Raw genomic sequence first — 20719 nt, 5'->3', positions numbered from 1 at the left:
ACACATGAGATACACATAACACACAATCTACACATGAGACACACATAACACATAATCTACACATAATACACACATAACACATAATCTACACATGAGATACACATAACACATAACACACAATCTACACATTGATACACATAACACATCATCTACACATGAGATACACATGAGACACACATACCACATAATCTACACATGAGATACACATAACACATAATCTACACATAGATACACATAACACACAATCTACACATGAGATACACATAACGCATAATCTACACATGAGACACACATAACACATAATCTACACATGAGATACACATAACACATAATCTACATATATGAGACACACATAACACATAATCTACACATGAGGTACACACAACACATAATCTACACATGAGGTATACATAATACATAATCTACACGTGAGATACACATGACACATAATCTACATGTGAGATACACATGACACATAATCTACACATGAGATACACATAATACATAATCTACTCATGAGGTATACATAACACATAATCTACACACGAGGGATACATAATACATAATCTACCCACGAGATACAAAAAACACATAATCTACACATGAGATACACATAACACATAATCTACACGTGAGATACACATAACACATAATCTAAACATGAGATACACATAACACATAATCTACATGTGAGATACACATGACACATAATCTACACATAAAATACTCATAACACATAATCTACACGTGAGATACACATAACACATAATCTACACATGAGATACACATAATCTACACATAAGATACACATAACACATAATCTACAAGTGAGATACACATAACACATAATCTACACATAAAATACACATAACACATAATCTACACGTGAGATACACATAACACATAATCTACACGTGAGATACACATAACACATAATCTACACATGAGATACACATAACATATAATCTACACGTGAGATACACATAACACATAATCTACACGTGAGATACACATAACACATAATCTACACATGAGATACACATAATCTACACATAAGATACACATAACACATAATCTACACGTGAGATACACATAACACATAATCTACACATGAGATACACATAATCTACACATAAAATACACTGTGGAGCGGAGGGTGCAGGGCCGATCGAATATCACATCGGTCCCCTAATCAGCCTGATGAGCGCATGAGGATAAAAGCGCCGATGACGATGGTTCGAGAGAGAGAGAATTACGGACATGTCCGTCATGTGTGTTTGTTTATGTGTTTTTGAGTTTAGGTTTCTCATTAAAATATAATTTATGTTGACAAGCCGGTTCTCGCCTCCTCCTTGCCCATCCTTCAACTGTGTTACATACACATAACTCATAATCTACACGTGAGATACACATAACACATAATGTACACATGAGATACACATAATCTACACATAAGATACAAATAACACATAATATACACGTGAGATACACATGACACATAATCTAAACATAAAATACACATAACACATAATCTACACGTGAGATGCACATAACACATAATCTACACATGAGATACACATAACACACAATCTACAAAGGAGACACACATAACACATAATCTATACATGAGTTACACATAACACATAATCTACACATGAGATACACATAAGATACACGTAGCTACACATTAGCTACACATAGCAGAAAGGATACAGATATGTATTTTCTCAGGCACTTATTGAGTCTAAATAGATGCACAACTTTCATCATTTCAATTGTACACCGAAATGACAATAGTCATATCATACTGTTCATGTGTTACACTTGCTATAGTTTACTTCAGTGTAGTGTCTTCATCAAATAGCAATGTCAAATGTAAATCAGTTAAATCACTGACACATCAGTGCCACATTAAATAATCAACGTGATATAGTGTTCATTTGTGAATATAGTACTCATTTCTCTTGTAACAAACAAAGAAATACTGTAGATATCCTGTGATAGTTAATGTATATAGATATGAAATAATCATACAAATATAATTTATGGAAGTGAAAAAACCAACACTCTAACATAACTCAGGTCTATAAAGACATTATACACTTTTGGTACTTAAACCATTATATAAAAAAAATGAAATTATGAAACAACACAAATGGAAGCATGCGTATTAGTTAGTATTCAAAACATAGTAATACATACAATAAAATACATAAAGAAATAAATCAAAACAATACGGAAAATGTTGAAAAATCATGAAAAATCATACACTGCCACAATTTGTATATTTGTCTAGAAATGTAATGTTCAAGTATTGAAGGACTGGCCTTCAAAATCAAAATGGTTCATGGCTTCTTGCCTTTATTAGATGAGACATCAGGTCAGTCTGTTCTGTACAGTCATATACTGTAAGAGCCAAGAAAAATGACAGCATTTACAAAACAATGTCCAACAAACGCTGTAAAATATGGTTCCTTTTTGATGCATTGAACTTCAAGAAAGATTAAACACACTGTTGTACAATGTTGTGTATTTGAGAACACAGGGACATTCAAGGTATCACTATTCTCAACATCATTCAACCTTTATGGTCTTAATAACTGTAATCTTTTCATTTAATGTGACACAATTCCAAGAAGGATTAAAACTGTTTTAGAGGCAAAGAGTGCTTCTATCACTTAAGCATTTGTGAGTTTGTGTGTGTTTGTTAACTTTCCTCACAACTATAGTAGGCGAATAATTAATGCAACCCTGATGACTTAAATCACACTAGCCATTTTCCACTCATTTCTTCTTTGGTATATTTCTGCAGCTCAAGAGTTCTGGCCAAAACAAAAGTAACATAGTCGAATATTTTATTGGACCGCCATTAGCTTTGATTATGCCGTGGCATTGTTTCAACAACCTTAACGTCACAACATTTATTTCAGAGTTAGATACATTTTTGGCCGATGAATCTTGGCATTGTCGTCCTGGAATATGCCCGTGCAATCAAGGTAGAAAATATCCACTGATGAAGTACATTAGGTATTCAGCTGACTTCATTTTATTGCTGCATAACATTGCTGAGCCTAGACCTGTCCAGTTGAAGCAACCCCAGATCATAACACTGCCTCCAGATGCTTGTACAGTGGGCACTATGCATGACGGGTGCATAGATTTATGCGATTACCTTTTTACACTGACGCGCCCATTGCATTGGAATAAGGTAAATCTGGACTCTTAAGATCACATGACCTGTTTCCATTGCTCCACAGTCCAATCTTTATGTTCCCTAGAAAATTTAAGTTGTTTTTTCTGATAAGACGCACTAACAAGTGACTTTCTTGTGCCCACACAGCTGTTTAGTCCCAATCGTGTACATTCTTGTCGCATTGTGCATATGGAAATGCTCTTACTTTCACTGTAAACATAGCTGTGAGTTCTACTGTGGATAATTTATGATATTTTAAGTGTTTTAGTGATCTCCGATCATGATCATTCAATATTTTTTCAGACTATATTTCTTCTATGAAGCTGATGGTTCACCACTATCCTTCCAGGTTTTAATAATGCGTTGGACAGTTCTTAACCCAATTCCAGTGATTTAGGCAATCTCCTTAGTTGTTTTCCTTGCTTGATGCAGGACAGTAATTTGCCCCTTCTGAAACACAGTAACATCTCGTCCACGGCCACGGGATCCGTCTTCCAACATGGTTGTTTAAAAAATGAGAATCTACACTGCATCAGTTAGGGATAAAATAATTGCTGAAAAACCTGAAACATATTAATCACCACAATAATAATCCAATCATAGGCTCTTATGTATCTGCTTATTTAAATCCAAACAGCAATTTTTTTAATTTTTTTTTGACCAGGCAGTGTTTATTCCTCTTTTGCACCCTCCAAGCTTCTGATAAATGTTTGGCATGAATCTAATGCCCTAAATAAGTGATAATATTAATAAAACAAATTCAGCACACATGTTACTTAATTCTGTTTTAAAATATTTGCTTTCCTCGTTGTGTTAGGATAGTGTAATCTAGATGTTTAGATTCCTGAATCAATTATCCAGAGCATCCCATTTCTCCACTGCACTTCCCCACAATGATGGATCTAACAGTCAGCATTCATTAAATGTCATGTTTTCAAATGTGACCATTAAAACGAGTCTAACAGTGCTTATATATATATATATATAAAATGAATATATATGTATATGTAAATTTTCGTGCCTCACTCCGAATTTTTAGGCGGACCAGAAACTCCTCTGTATGGAGTACCTACATGACCGAATAACTAACTGTTCGCTTTCTTGTTTTCCCTTGAATATTTCTCTGGTTGGGAAAGTGGTCTTCCAGCAACATCAGCACCACACCGCTCCACGATGCTGCGCTGGAGTCTATGCGCATGCGCACCACAGTGGAATTACTGCACAGCTCACTCTAAGTTGGATCTCCTCTGTCTTCACGGAAAGCGGGAAACATATAAAAGTATGACGATCTTTAGAATAAGAAAAATGAGCTTTATGCGCGTCTGGACGTTTCCCGTAATAGTGGCCGTGGTGTGCGCGCAAAGGTAAGTCCGATCCAAACGCTCTCCTCACTTCATCTGGGTGTCTGTAGTCCACACACACACACACACACACACACACACACACACACACACACACACACACACGCACGCACACACACACACACGCACACACACACACACACACACACACACACACACACACACACACACACACACACACACACACACACACACACACACACACACACAACTAAACTGATCTTGAAAGACACGTCTGAATCTAACAGTGTATTTTTTCCTCTTTACGCAGTGTCAATGATCCAAGCAATATGTCAATCGTAAAAGAAACTGTTGATAGACTATTGAAAGGATATGACATTCGCTTGAGGCCAGATTTTGGAGGTAAATGCTTGAAAATCATTCGGTCTTTAATTAGGTGGCTCGTGTCAGCCTTTTAACACCACCTCTTAACTTTCGTTGTGTAAAACCATCGCCGAACGTTCACGCGCAACAATAAACAAATGAACTACCTCATGTTTTTGATACGATTCGGAGACTTGGTTTCCCTTTGCTTCAAATGTTCACAACAGTGGATATTTTTCATTAGGGATGCTTCGAAAAGTTGTAGAATGAATTGAAAACACTGTTATTTTTGGGCATATTTTGATTTAGTAACAACTGCACGTGATGGTTCATTTGTTATGATATAGTTTGTGCTTATTAATCAGTAATAATGTGTGTTTACGTGGTCGATAGTGGCGCAAGGGCGTAGAATACGCGGGGATATAGGGGGACGTGTCCCCCTCACTTTCAATAAAACCAAAGTTCCTCCCTCCACTTTTTCACAGGGCATTTGTGTTTACGCTGTGTCTGTCATACAGCAATTGTCTAAATGTGTACACGCAAAAGTTACAATTCACTAGTCAATCAAGTCATTCATTAGATACATTTCTTTAATCGATTGACAGCACTAAAAATATATATCTTATATATGTATTTTCATCTTTCGCTAAACGTTCTGTCCACCTCGCTTTTGAAATGATTGCTACGCCCCTGGGGAGTGTTTCGTTTGACTTTTCCCCTGGATGTTATAAGGCTGACATAAAGGAAATACTGTCTTTTGTGTTTTACATCAAACAAAACACTGAGCTGTAATGTCACTGGTTTGCTTCTTTAGGTCCTCCGGTGGGTGTAGGCATGAATATAGATATAGCCAGCATAGACATGGTGTCAGAAGTGAATATGGTAAGTCTGTTATCATATTGTTGTGTTGTGTGTGTGTGTAGTGTCTCCTTTTAAGCTGACCAGGTAATTTTTAATCTATATTTCAGATGAATAGTTTAAATAGGCTATCAATCAGCATTTATCAAGTCATTTATTCAGCTGTATTTCAATAAGCAGTGTTTCAGGCATATTACACTGCCCATCGAACTTTTCATTTTTCTCTCCACTTCACCTTTTGTACTGACATATGGACGTGTTTAATTGTCAGGAGAGGTTTAATGTGGTTTCTATGGCAACAATGTTCACACTGCATAGCGACTGAAAAGGTTTTTTTTGCAGTGATTTCTTGGAACAAACAAAACGAGTGGAAACCTACAAGAATATATGTGGCTTGGATATTTATACTCTTTCAACACTTAGGTTTGTCATTGGGGTAGGGATGTTTTTTCTTTAGATACAAGAGCATCCCCTACTGATGATTTGGAGTAAGACATCAAGCGTTGTGGTTGATGTCTGGTCAAGTGAGGTGATATTCATAACAAACTGAGAATCTGCAGGATATTTTTCTGATTTCCTCAGGACTTGCATTGTATTTTGGGTTATTTGTACTCTCCCAGCAGCATCTGTGTGTCTGTAGTTCCAGGAATGGCAAAGAGATTTCCACTATGAGTTGCACTTAATGATTTTTTTTCTTCACTCCAGACAAATAATGTGTTATTACGACTTGAGAAGCATTTGAAATGTGTATGCATTAGTACAATCAAGACTTCTTTGAAAAAGCAGGATGATTAGGACTGTATACGGATGTATGTATTGTGTGTGTGTGTGTGTCCGCAAGCTTAAATGATCTCATTACTGGGCCAAGAAAGCACAAATACACAGATCACTGCCCTGCTCTCTTCCACACTCACATTTCCCTGGCTCAGATCTTGCATGCAGTCATCTGGATTAAACATTTCTTTTGCACTAGATAAATAGCTAGAGCGAGTGTCCAACACACCATGAACCCTGACGTCATGTAGCTCCCTGTGGCAATGAGGAATATTTGGTTTTGGCACTTGGAGCAATGCGTCAGCCCATCGTCATAATGGGAAAAGTGGAGCTGGCCAAGCTTGCAATTTGCGATGTTGAATTTTTTAATAAAGGCATCCAACATACATCTGCCAAGGATGAATGAGAGATAAAGGTCCTTTGCTTTTGTTTAAGATAATGAATGCATTTTTTGGTTTAATCTTCAATGACTATTTATAACCATCCTTACTAATCTGTAAAGCTAGGGTTTGATATAAACACTCTCTCTATCTCTCAAAGGGTTCAACGGAGCTTAAGGCCTTCCTTAAAGGAAATGTACAAAAAGTATTTTTATTGATTGACTTTTGATGGAGCAACATCATTTGTGAATAATAATAATAATAATAAAAATAATGCAATTTTTTTTAATAAAGGTTCATATAAAAGGGCCCCTGGGGAATAGGGGCAATAGCGATAGGGCAAAACATATCATCATATGCAAATACTTTATTTTGAGCAAGATATATCTGAATAACATTTAAAGGGATAGTTCACCCCCCCAAAAAATAGATAATCTCATTATTTTCTCACCGTCATTCCATCCCAGATGTGTATGACTTTCTTTCTTCTGCAGAACACAAATGAAGACTTTTAGAATAATTTTTCAGCTCTGTAGGTCCATACAATGCAAGTGAATGGTGACCAGATCTTTCAAGCTCCAGAAATCACACAAAGGCCACATAAAAGTAATCCATAAGACTCCAGTGGTTTAATCCATATCTTCTGAAGTGATGCAATCATTTTGTGTGAGATATAGATCAATATTACAGTACTCAGAATGTGGAAGTGAAAGCTGAGATTTATAGTAAAGAAAGGACTTAAATATTGATCTGTATCTCTCCCACACCTATCATGTCACTTCTGAAGAGTGAATAACTCTTGAACTCAAAGGAGTTGTATGGATTACTTTTATGCTGCCTTTATGTACTTTTTTGGAGCTTAAATTGAATTGCATTTCAACTTGCATTGAAATATTCTTCTAGAAATCATATGTGTTCTGCTGGAGAAATAAATTCATATACTGTATATCTGGGTTGCATGAGGGTGAGTAAATTATGAGAGAATTTTCATTTTTGGGTGAACTATTGATTTAATCACCTTGAACAAAACTTAAAAGTCTTCTGTCTCAAAATACAGTATGCATTAATTTTAGGCATTTTATGTTGCAGCAAATCTGGGGTTGTCAATGCTATTTAGAGTTTTGACATGAAAAATGGCCTTTTGCGCTAGGGAGTCCCATATAGTACCCTATTTATTTGTGCTTTTTTTAATATTATTTTATTTTTATTTTTATTGTGTCGTAGGCATGCATGCTTATGATACGTGTTCAAATCAGTGTGGCATCCTGTGCTGAAAGTTACATTGCCTAAATGGTAATGAGTAACATAATCTTGTTGATTACACTTTATGGTAATCTAATAAGATTACTTTTGGATCACTCATTGCATATTTGGATGAAAATCTCATCATTAATTTGAAATGTGTTAAGTACCAATTAACACTAGTTTCATTAAACATTAGCTAACATGAAATCAAACAGATACATGCTATTTCTCAGTTGCTAAGTAAATAAAGGTGCTTAAAGGGTCATACAATGCTAACACGATGATAGAAGACAATGAAAACATGCTTGTGTTTTCATTTTAAGATATCTGTTTTTATTTAGGAAATGGGGAATGGGCTTTTAATTATCCAGCTTTGAAACAAAAAACGAGAGAATGTCTCCATATATGAAGTAGTATCATTTGTACCTCCTCATAATTTAAGGAGAAGGTGGGGCATTTTCAGCGATCCTGATGAATGGACCGAAGCGCATTTGCAAAGTGCAAAAGTGCAAACTTGCAAGTGACTGACACCTTTACTTGTGTATTGATTTGTATTCTTACCGTTTTGGTTTTCCCACCACAGGTTATGCATTTATAAAAAAAAGAGAAAAAAACTATTCTGAAAGGTTTCTAATAATTGCATTAATAGGCACTCTGCATTTTGCTGTAAAACACACTGTCCAAATTCAATATATTTTAACAGGGATTATCGAATTACACTACTTTAGGAGAATACCTTTCAAATTGGTTTATTCAATTTAGAAGTCATTACTGTCAACTCTGGCAACAAACCATAAACAAGCAGCCCTTGCAGTATTACAGTGAGCTTCAGGGTTATAGGAGAAACCTTGTTAATTTAGGGATTTTTATGCTATTTAGGTCTTCCAGGTTTAAAATCAACATTGAGTCAACGTCACAGGATGTGAGGTGCATTATCACATCATCAGTGTCTCAAAATTATTCATGAGACTGTGTGGCCTTGTCCTATGAGAAGGCGCTATCTCGTGAATATTCATGACACCATGTGACATTTTCCTCAGCGATACCGGAACGTGAGTGTACAAGACTGCATGGCAGGGGCCTGGGTATCTCAGCGAGTATTGAGGCCGACTACCACCCCTGGAGTCACAAGTTCAAATCCAGGGTGTGCTGAATGACTCCAGCCAGGTCTCCTAAGCAACCAAATTGGCCCAGTTGCTAGGGAGGGTAGAGTCACATGGAGTAACCTCCTTGTGGTCGCGATTAGCAGTTCTCGCTCTCAGTGGGGCTTGTGGTGAGTTGTGTTTGGATCCTGGAGAGTAGCATGAGCCTCCACATGCTGTGAGTCTCCGCGGTGTCATGCACAGCGAGCCACGTGATAAGATGTGCATATTGACCATCTCAGAATTGGAGGCAACTGAGACTTGTCCTCCACCACCCGGATTAAGGTGAGTAACCACAAGGACCTAGTAAACAGTGGGAATTGGGCTTGCCAAATTGGGGAAATAAAAACAAATAAAAAAAGACTACATGGCAGAGAGGTGCTGCCAGAGGGACATGCTTTCAATCAATGGCAAACCCTTCTAAATGTTTACGCAACACATGCTTATTACACAGGGGTTTTGAGGTTTAGGGTGAGGATCTAGTACTGTAGATCTAGTATTTGTGGTGAGACGTGGTTTTTAAAACGGTGATGAGAACTGAATTGTGCTAAAACAGGAGTTTTCATGACCCTTTAAGGCAGAACTCTTCATTGATCAAAGCTCCTGTTGTCAGTAGGTTGGCTTCTGCCTTTTTTTTTTGAGACCCCGGGGTATGATTTGTTTTAGATCATGAAACAAGACTGTAAGGTGTATTACATCAGTCCAAGCACAAGCCATTGTCTCCTTGTCTCTTGCACTGAACTCATTCTTTACATACAGTACATATACTCTCTGGAGAACAACCAGCACTGCTTTAAAGTAGTTCTTCCCTGTTCCCCGTGTATCAGACTTACTGGAGGATATAAGCAACGTGATAAACTAAGAAGAGAGGCATTTATGATTGTATACATACATTTTGATTCTTGCAACTTTACAATCCTGCCAATCCAAAATTAATTGCTTCCTTCCCTCTTGCCACTCTACCATGTGACATTAATGGCCATCAGCTGGCTTACAGGAAATGTTACTTCCATTTGAGGAACTATAGCAAACTTCTCCACTTCAGTTTATTCCCCTAAGAGTCATTGAGTTTGAATGGATTGACTCTCAAAAGTTGGAACCAGAGGTTTGAAATGTACCCTTTCCATCTTCTAGATCTAGTTAGAAGAGCAAACATTGTCTTGAAATAAAGTTATCTCTTTTTCCCATAGAGCTCTCAGGACTGGGTTCCATTGCATCATTAAATTATATAGGAACTTATATGAGGCTATCTCTGAATTATCTCACTGGAGCTGCACTGAAGCCAAATGGTGCTTTGCCATCATCTTACAAACCTTATAATGGTTCTAATGCATTCAATCCTGTCCAGGTATACGGTCACATGTCTCTATCATCAAATGTCTTCTGCATTGCTCACAGTAGTTGTTAGATGGTACAGTAGACCTGCCCAGAGAGGGAATAAGACATAGACATAGCCACAGGTGATATGACTTGCCGACACAGACTTGCAAAATCTTCATGACATTCACAACCCGTTATTTTCATGGAGGCCGTCAGGGGTGTGGCTGTAGGGAAGGTCACACTTTTCACAGTGCCTTGGGTGCGTGTGATTCACTACAGGAGAGATGAATATAAACAAAGTGGTTAAAGTGAGACCAAGTGCTAATGAATGGTGTTACAGGATTGTGATGCTAGGTGCAACTTTGAAGTGCAGAAATGTTTTTCTTTCTGCCTTCAATATAATCTTCTTTCTTACCATGACCTTGAGTGCTCAGTTATTTTACCAGTACCACCCTTAAGGTGAAGAAAAATATATTGAAGTCAACATGATATCATAATTAATGCTTATGTACTTTCTTAAAACACATTCCTGTTCTTATTGTGCACAGTTCATCAGTGCATATTATTCCAATGGAAAAAAAAAGTTTGTCTTTTAAATTTTTATGAAAATGGCATAAATTGCTGTGCTTTGGAAACGTCCTTTTTTGGCTGACATCACTTTGGTCACGCAGGCTATTGGTTAATGTGCTCTTGTTGGTTTAGCTTTAAATGTACTCAAATTTACAATATAATATCAAATTATTATAGATTAGACAAAGAGGAGTTACCATTGGGTAAAGTTGTGTAAATTAATTTGACATGCCCAATTCCCAATGCACTCTAATAGGTGGCGCACTGACTCACCTCAATCCGGGTGACGGAGGATAAATCTCAGTTGCCTGCGCTTCTGAGGCAGTCAACTCACATATCTTATCACGTGGCTTGTGGAGCATGTTATCGCGGAGACCTAGTGCGTGTGAAGGCTCAATCTATTCACCTCAGCAACCACGCACAACTCACCGCACGCCCCATCGAGAGTGAGAACTACCTTATAGTGACCACGAGGAAGGTAACCCATGTGTCTCAGATCTGACACTCTATTTTCTTAATTGCGAAGGTTAAAATAAGTTACAAATATTGCTGTAACGGCTGTGTTGAGTTCCGGTTGCAATTTGAATTCAGATTCATAAACAGATTAACTTTCCAATCTCAACTTGGATTTGGCTGTTAAGGACTTGGTCTTGAGTCCAATTCTACTCCCTTTGGACTCGGACTTGTCTCAAACTTAATAGGTTAAAGATCAAGAAACACCATAAGTTCAGAAAATAATTAGTTGAACTTTTAAGTGTATTGTCACTTAGTGTTTTCTTAACTTATGGGGTTTCTTGCAACTGGCAATTGATCTTGACTTGGACTCGACTAAGGTGGACTCGAACCCAACATGTTCTGAAAGGTGGAACTTCAGCCTCCATGTCACGGTCAAACAGCCTCCTCAAACGTGGGTGCCAGCAGTGTAATCCTCCAGTAGTCCTCCACAATCCAGTTCTACATTTTTTGTATAAAATGGCCACTTTTCATGATCCAATCAATTCCTGATTGTTGAATATAGTGTTTCAATCTGAAATATTTGACACAACTAAAGTAAAGTGGGTTGCAAATGCCATTTCATGTTAGCATATTAATTATTTTCCCAATTAATCTTAAAGTCAAAGAATAACAAGTGAACTCAATCAGGCCACAAATGTGCCAAGAACAAAGATCCGATTGGTCCATTTTAGAATAATTAGCATTATTCCTGCATGGTTGATGACATTATAAGGATCCCTCAGTCGAGAAGAAAATATTCAGAAAACCAAGAGGTTGAGAGCTGTTGATCAAATGGAACCCGTCCCAATCTTTTTAAGTCTAAATCTAAAAATACGGGAACACAGTAATCCTCTGCTTTTGAAATTTCCATTTTTTGTGCAGGAATACAGATTATAAATGACTAGATTGATGATATAACGAGCCACAAATCCTGTGTCATGCCATTTTGGTGACCTCTGTCACGTTTGATTGAGCTACATGATCATTTGTGAGCATGAAATGGGTTATGTTTAGGATGAGTGGCGTATCTGCACTAACCGAATCATTTGCTGGTTTTTGTGCTTGCTGTTGACCCAGCTGTGCTGTGCTGTTTCAATACACTTAAGATAAGGTGCATTTTTTCCCCCTAATATTCAAAATGAAGGAAGATACTCCATATGCTTTTTATTTGGGGGGGGGTATTAGATTAAGATGGTTGTGTACTAGAGAGCTTGTGTTGAAGCTGTATTATTCTGTGCAGTAATGGACAGCACTGACTGGGGGAACTTCCAATGTTCTTTATACTCTTGGCATGATCATGAATTTGATTCACAGAGATTTGGTTGGGGATTTTAATATGCATAGATTTTGGTTTTCTGATACATAAAATCATATGGTTATCCCTGGATTTGTCCAATATGAAGTCCATGAAATCCAGTAGCTATTAACTGGCTCATTCAAACACCAATTAATTCTGCCCAAACCACTCTTGCGCCCATCTGAGCTATTTATTTGTTGTTGGTCTATGTAAACATGCACTAGATGGATGTCTTTGATCATTTTGATGTGTTTCCAGTGCTGTGCGCTGCATTTTAAGAGCGGAACAAGTTCAACTTCTAAAAATGCATCTTGCTTTGCTCCATTCCACTGCTGTCATGGCCTGAGGGAACTGTGCCCCTTCCTATGTGTAAACAGACATGGATGTCGTGGCTGTGAAGACCAGCACATTTACTTTGGCCTCTATTGAAGCATTCCAACATCAGAAAATATGGAAAAGCTGAACAGTTCCTGATCGCATCAGTGCAATATTATACTGTTTGTGTGTGTGTGTGTGGCTTATTACAGCGTGGATTGCTTGTGAACAAAGGAACTGTTATTTAAAGAGTCACATCTGATGATGACTTTTGGATATTTATTGTTATTTCGTGTTGGATGTGTGTTATCTGTAGAGCCTGAAATATAGTTCTTGCTGTTGTTGAGCTGGATCATTCTCTCTTCTGAATGAGTTTCAAACATGTCTGGCTGTATTCGAGGTGTTGTACAATGTTGGACAACCATAACAGTGGCGTTTACATTGAGGTCTTAAAGGGGAAGGTGTCTTTCTTACATATGTTTGCGTGCTGATTTAGGATTGGTCTTTTCTTTCTTGCCTATATTTAACAATCTATAGCCACATTTACACTGCACAGATGGTGTCTTTGGTATTTCTCATGCAAAGCTGACAGAAAACAAGATTGGTGCTAAGTGTAAAAAATGAACTAATACAACATCACTACTTTTATTGAAAAAAGAGGTGGAATTTTATTGACAACAAACAAATTTGTAGGTGTAACTTTTTACAAACTTTACCCTTGACATCCTTTATGCAGTGCCTCTTTCTCTCTCTTTCTCTCTTTATTTCTCTCTGTGGGTGTGGGTGTGTGTGTGTGTGTGTGTGTGTGTGTGTGTGTGTGTGTGTGTGTGTATGTGTGAGCGTGTATTTATCACTTTGTGGGGACCAAATGTCCCCATAAGGATAGTAAAACCCGAAATTTTTGACCTTGTGGGGACATTTTGTTGGTCCCCATGAGGAAAACAGCTTATAAATCATACTAAATTATGTTTTTTGAAAAGGTAAAAATGCAGAAGGTTTTCTGTGAGGGTTAGGTTTAGGGCTAGGGTTAGGTTTAGGGAATAGAATATAAAGTTTGTACAGAATAAAAACCATTATGTCTATGGAAAGTCCCCATAAAACATGGAAACACAACATCTGTGTGTGTGTGTGTGTGTGTGTGAGTGTGTGTGTGTGTGTGTGTAACTCTTTGCTGAAGGTCCATTCCCTTTGGCCCAAAGCACACAAATACGTGTTCTAGCAACCACAATTTAATGGGTTATTAATTCTGAAAAGTGTCAAAGTTCAATTTATAACACTTCAAAAATGCATGTAGCCTTTTCAGCTTTGCCACATTTGTGGCTAATTTCATAGCTAACATTGAATGTATCCTAAACAAAATTCACAAAATTAAAGAATATTTTCACACTCTTTGCATCATTTGCAAAATTACAGGTTGATTGCAAATGATGCCCAGTAAAAATATTCTGCCCACAAGTTAAATTTACCTTGATTTGTCTTTGTTTTCTTCAAACATCACTCATCTCATATTTCATCTCAAGCATGCTCTCTACTGACTCTTTTGTCCATTTGTTTAACAAGTACAATCATTTATGAGTTATTATAGGAGCTTAAAAACAAGACATCTGCCATACAAACAAAGTTACATACACTACTGTAGGCAGAGTGCATGCTTCATGATAGCACTTATGTCTTCAGATGCACTTAATGGTTGAATAAATGATTGTACTCCAAAAAATCCATCACCCATTCCAGGTGTCATAGCATCTAGCCTACATAGAAACCTAATGCCAGATTAAACTTTTAAAACCTAGAGAGATTTATTGGCACAATTTTAAGGTTCCAGGTGCCACTCTTGGCCTGCCTGGCTTGTTCTAAAATTGTATTAGCTCTTGACATTTATTAAGGAGTACTCAGCTCTGTTCTGTCTGATTGGAATAAGCTCAGCATAGTTTAAAAGGTTTAGGAACCACATTACTTTGTGAATTCAAAGTATAGTTACTTGAAACCTAAATATATATATATAAAAATGTGTCTATATATATATATATATATATATATATATATATATATATATATATATATATATATATATATATATTAAATAAAAGTGCTTTCCTAACATGCAACACGCTACAAATGTGAGATTAAAGGGGTCATGCCATACACTTTTATATATATATATATATATATATATATATATATATATATATATATATATATATATATAATTATATTATCTTTCCTGAGGTCCACGTGGCAACAAACAGTCATAATTTAGTCATATATAATAATTTTCCACCCTGTCTCTGGCCCTCAGTCTGAAACTCTCGGTTTTAAGATGCCTGGCCCTTTAAGACTTCAATGTAAATGTTGTTATTGGCTAACATCGTGCAGCCCTACCAATAAAGGCATATTTGAAATAAAATATAAATAATTTTTTCCAACTCTACACAACATTAAAACTACATTTCAGGGTTAACACATAACATAAATAACGTGCACATATCATCAGAATGTATCAAACTGTTCACTCAAGAAGCACCATAGACTGTCATGACATTTGAAATATTCATGAATGAAATTTGTTACTTACAGTTTTTCGTCCAATGATTCCAACAATGATCATTGCGATTATCTAATCAACCAATCATGTGGCAACAGTGTAGTGCATAAATCATGCAGATACATGTCAGGAGCTTCAGTTAATGTTCACATCAACCATCAGAATGGGAAAAAAATAGATCTCAGTGATTTGGACTGTGGCGTCATTGTTGGTGCCAGATGGGCTGGTTTGAGTATTTCTGTAACTGCTGATCTCCTGGGACTTTTTTTTTTTTTTCACAACAGTCTCTAGAATTTACTCAGAATGGGGCCAAAAACAAACAACATACAGTGAGCAGTAGTTGGAAATGCCTTGTTGATAAGAGAGGTCAACAGAGAATGGCCACACTGGTTCGAACTGAAATAGTCTACGGTAACTCAGATAACCACTCTGTACAATTGTGGTGAGAAGAATAGAATCTCTGAATGCTGTTCTAAGATGTGGGATGACGCTGTTTTGGCGGCACAATATTAGGCAGGTGGTTTTAATGTTGTGGCTGATTGTGTATATGCTTGTTTAGCAAATGTTTGCAGAGAAAGGTGTATAAAACATGGTAAATTATACTCTCTTTTGATTATCGTACACCTGTAGCACAAATGCTAACATTGCAGCATTGTTTATCAATTGGGCAGTCCAACCCCTGTTAAGCTAACCATTGGTAATATCTTGTAGTGTTGATCCAAGATGGCGGCGCGGTAGCACGCAGCGGCCACTCCGGATCCACAATGGTGCTATTTTTGTTAAAAAAGGCCGACTTTTGCAACACATGGACATCGGAGCAACCAGTGTTCATGTCTACCATCGCCAGACACTACTCAAATATAAGACTCATGCAAAAACCAAGCTGCATGATGACCTGCAGGAGGCGCTACGCGTACTCGGCTTGCTGCGGAGACCAGGCCTCCAGCCCTCGGCGTCGCCTGATGCCGGTGGCCGGGGGAGAGGACGTCGTAAGCGGTGTGCGAGAAAGCGAAGCCGGAAAGAGGGCGGGGGTCCATGCTAGGCTAAAAACAAACCCTAGCCGGCCGGCTCTCCGTCTATCCTGCTCTCAAATGTTTGCTCCCTGGACAATAAACTGGACTATATCCGACTCCAGCAGGCTACGCAGCGTGAGTTTAGAGACTGCTGCATCTTTGTTTTCACGGAGACGTGGCTCAGCGACAGAGTTCGGATGCCGCCATTCAGCTAGACGGGCTCGCCTCGTTTCGTGCCGACAGAAATACAGCTCTCTGCGGTAAGACTCGCGGTGGTGGCTTGTGTGTTTACATCAACACGGAATGGTGCAAGAACTCTATGCTAGTCTCTAGTTACTGTTCATAGCTGTTGGAGCTTGTGACTGTTAGATGCAGACCTTTTTATCTACCACGGGAATTCACCACTGTTTGCATAACCGGAGTTTACATTCCCCCAGCGCTAACGCTAAGGAAGCGCTCTGTGAACTGTATGGGGCTATGAGCTGAACTGCAGAACGCTCACCCCGACGGACTGTTTATTGTCGCCGGAGATTCCAACCATGCAAATCTCAAGACAGTGCTCCCTAAATTCCATCAGTATGTGGACTTTGCAACGAGAGGGCGAACGCGCTTGATCTTGTTTACACAAACATCCCAGGCGCGTACCGGGCGGAGCCCCGCCCCACCTCGGCTACTCAGACCACATCTCTGTTATGTTAATTCCAGCATACAGACCGCTCGTCAGACGCACAAAACCGCTTCAGAAGCAGGTGAAAACCTGGCCAGCAGGAGCCATCTCTGCTCTTCAGGACTGTTTTGAGTGTACTGACTGGCACATGTTCAGGGAGGCTGCAACATATGGCGATTCTACCAACTTGGAGGAATACACAGCATCAGTGACCAGCTACATCAGCAAGTGCATTGATGATGTCACTTTCTCCAAGACCATCACCACACGCTCCAACCAGAAGCCGTGGATGACTGTGGAGGTGCGCACGCTGCTGAGGTCCCGAGACTCCGCCTTCAGAGCAGGCGATAAGGCAGCCCTAAGAACAGGTAGGGCCAAACTGTCACGGGCAATCAGAGAGGCAAAGCGCGCACACGCCCAGAGAATCCACAGTCACTTTCAGGACAGCGGTGACACGCGGCGCATGTGGCAGGGCATCCAGGCCATCACCAACTACAGGACAACATCAGTTGCCTGTGACAAAGATACCTCCCTTCCAGATGCGCTGAACGACTTCTACGCTCGGTTTGAAGTGCAGAACGACGTGATGGCGAGGAAGTCCACCCCTCCTCCCAACGACCAGGTGCTCTGTCTTACCACGGCAGATGTGAGGAAAACTCTACGTAGAGTCAACCCACGGAAGGCTGCTGGACCAGACAACATTCCTGGCAGAGTGCTCAGAGGATGTGCAGACCAGCTAGCAGATGTTCTTACCGACATCTTCAACATCTCTCTGAGCAGCGCCGTCGTTCCAACGTGCTTCAAGGCCACCACCATCATCCCCATGCCAAAGAAGTCTTCAGTGTCCTGCCTCAACGACTACCGTCCCGTCGCACTTACACCCATCATCATGAAGTGCTTCGAGAGGCTCGTCATGAGGCAGATTAAGACCCAGCTGCCCCCTCACTAGACCCACTGCAGTTTGCGTATCGTTCAAACCGTTCAACGGACGATGCCATCACCACAACCCTCCATCTGGCCCTCACCCACCTAGACAATAAGGACTCATACGTTCGAATGCTGTTCATAGATTTCAGCTCAGCATTCAACACAATCATTCCCCAGCACCTGATTGGAAAGCTGAACCTGCTGGGCCTGGACATCTCCCTCTGCAACTGGATCCTGGACTTCCTGACTGGGAGACCTCAGTCAGTCCGGATCGGGAACAGCATCTCCACCACCACCACACTGAGCACTGGGGCCCCCAGGGCTGTGTGCTCAGTCCACTGCTGTTCACTCTGCTGACTCACGACTGTGCAGCAATGCACAGCTCGAATCACATCATCAAGTTCGCCGATGACACGACCGTGGTGGGTCTCGTCAGCAAGAACGACGAGTCAGCATACAGAGAGGAGGTGCAGCGGCTGACGAACTGGTGTAGAGCCAACAACCTGTCCCTGAATGTCGACAAAACAAAAGAGATGGTTGTTGACTTTAGGAGAGCACAAGGTGAACACACTCCGCTGAACATCGACGGCTCCTCTGTGGAGATCGTCAAGAGCACCAAATTTCTTGGTGTTCACCTGGCGGAGAAACTCACCTGGTCCCTCAACACCAGCTCTATCACCAAGAAAGCCCAGCAGCGTCTCTACTTTCTTCGAAGGCTGAGGAAAGCACATCTCCCAACCCCCATCCTCACTACATTCTATAGAGGGACTATTGAGAGCATCCTGAGCAGCTGCATCACTGCCTGGTTTGGGACTTGCACCGTTTTGGACCGCAAAGCCCTGCAGAGGATAGTGAGGACAGCTGAGAAGATCATTGGGGTCTCTCTTCCCTCCATCAAAGACATTTACAAAAACACTGTATCCATAAAGCAACCAGCATTGTGGACGACCCCACACACCCCTCACACAAACTCTTTACCCTCCTCCCGTCTGGCAAGAGGTACCGAAGCATTCGGGCCCTCACGGCCAGACTGTGTAACAGCTTCTTCCCCAAGCCATCAGACTTCTCAATACTCAGAGACTGGTTTGACACACACGTGTCCTGAGTTGCACTTTAATAACTGTCACTTTATAACTGTCTGCTACCTCAATAACTGCTATGTGCATAGAACATTATCTCATAGTATGTTATGTTTACATTTTAGAAACTGTCATCTTTTTGCACTACTGAGTACTGGTCGGCGCTGCACTGTCTATTGTCCTGTTCATTGTCAGTAATTTGTTGTACTGTCCTGTACTTTTTGCACATGTTTGCACGTGCACTTTATATAGGTATATATAGGTAGTTTATATAGGTATTTTATTCCGTTGTGTAGTCTCATGTGGTCCTATGTTGGTCCTTTGTTGTTTTTATGTAGCACCATGGTCCTGGAGGAACGTTGTCTCGTTTTGCTGTGTACTGTACTAACTGTATATGGTTGAAACGACAATAAAAACCACTTGACTTGACTTGACTTGACTTGTTGTTAATTGTTTTGTAAAGTTTTCGTCAACAGTATGTTTTACCATCAAACCATACTCTTGTTTGCTTTTATTATTTAATTAAAACATTTAACATTAAAAACAACCATTTGAGAACTTTATTTATTCAAGTATTGGGGGTTGTACACAACATACATATGCGTCAGATGGAAGTCTTTGGCCATTGCATCACATCAATAACTTGTTCAACTTGAAAAAACGTGGCTTTCTGATGAAACAGTCTGTGAGGTACCACTGAAAATTCACAAAGCTTGCCACTCCGATTTAACCCTTTCTTGGTCTTATTATCAATTTACCCTTTTGTAACACTAAACTAAAATGTAAAGCTTTCGGCCTGAAACTTTATGACATCCTCCACAGAGGTAATGTGAATATATTTATATACAAACTACCAAGAAGTCCCTATGTTGTCCTTTAGGGTCAAAATTACCCTTTCTATGTTCAATTTAAAAAACGTATAATACAGGCTCTGTTTGCTCTATCACTCTACTTTTGGACTTCAATTGTTTTTCTAGGTGCTAGCTAACATTAGAACAAATATTTTGTTCTCTATCACCTTCTTTTCCAATATACTCAGGGGACGCTGCATCGCAGCTTCAAAACTCTTGTTAAAAAAGTTTCAAAAGCTCGTAATAAATGCTCCGTTTGCTCAATCTCCCTAATTTTAGTCTTGAATAATTCAACTAGATGGAAGCAAACACTAGAATTTTTTTTCTAATCACTTTCTATCACAATAGACCGATATAAAAAGC

The 20719-nt window shown here is 39.2% G+C and overlaps 1 protein-coding gene across 3 annotated transcripts in view; it reads left to right on the top strand.

The window, feature by feature from the left end:
* Positions 1-4458: 4458 nt before the first annotated feature.
* LOC127628153 (gamma-aminobutyric acid receptor subunit beta-2) overlaps positions 4459-20719 on the top strand; it is a 172493-nt gene continuing 156232 nt past the window's right edge. For all 3 annotated transcript variants that reach the window (XM_052104872.1, XM_052104871.1, XM_052104873.1), the window contains exons 1-3: positions 4459-4557; positions 4826-4917; positions 5693-5760. In XM_052104872.1, coding sequence (XP_051960832.1) covers positions 4475-4557; positions 4826-4917; positions 5693-5760 — 243 coding nt within the window. In that variant the 5' untranslated portion in view covers positions 4459-4474. The remainder of the gene's footprint in view (positions 4558-4825; positions 4918-5692; positions 5761-20719) is intronic.

The sequence above is a fragment of the Xyrauchen texanus genome, chromosome 34, assembly GCF_025860055.1.
Source record: "Xyrauchen texanus isolate HMW12.3.18 chromosome 34, RBS_HiC_50CHRs, whole genome shotgun sequence".
In the NCBI taxonomy this organism is placed as follows: Eukaryota; Metazoa; Chordata; class Actinopteri; order Cypriniformes; family Catostomidae; genus Xyrauchen; species Xyrauchen texanus.
This window is presented reverse-complemented; position numbering and strand designations above follow the sequence as displayed.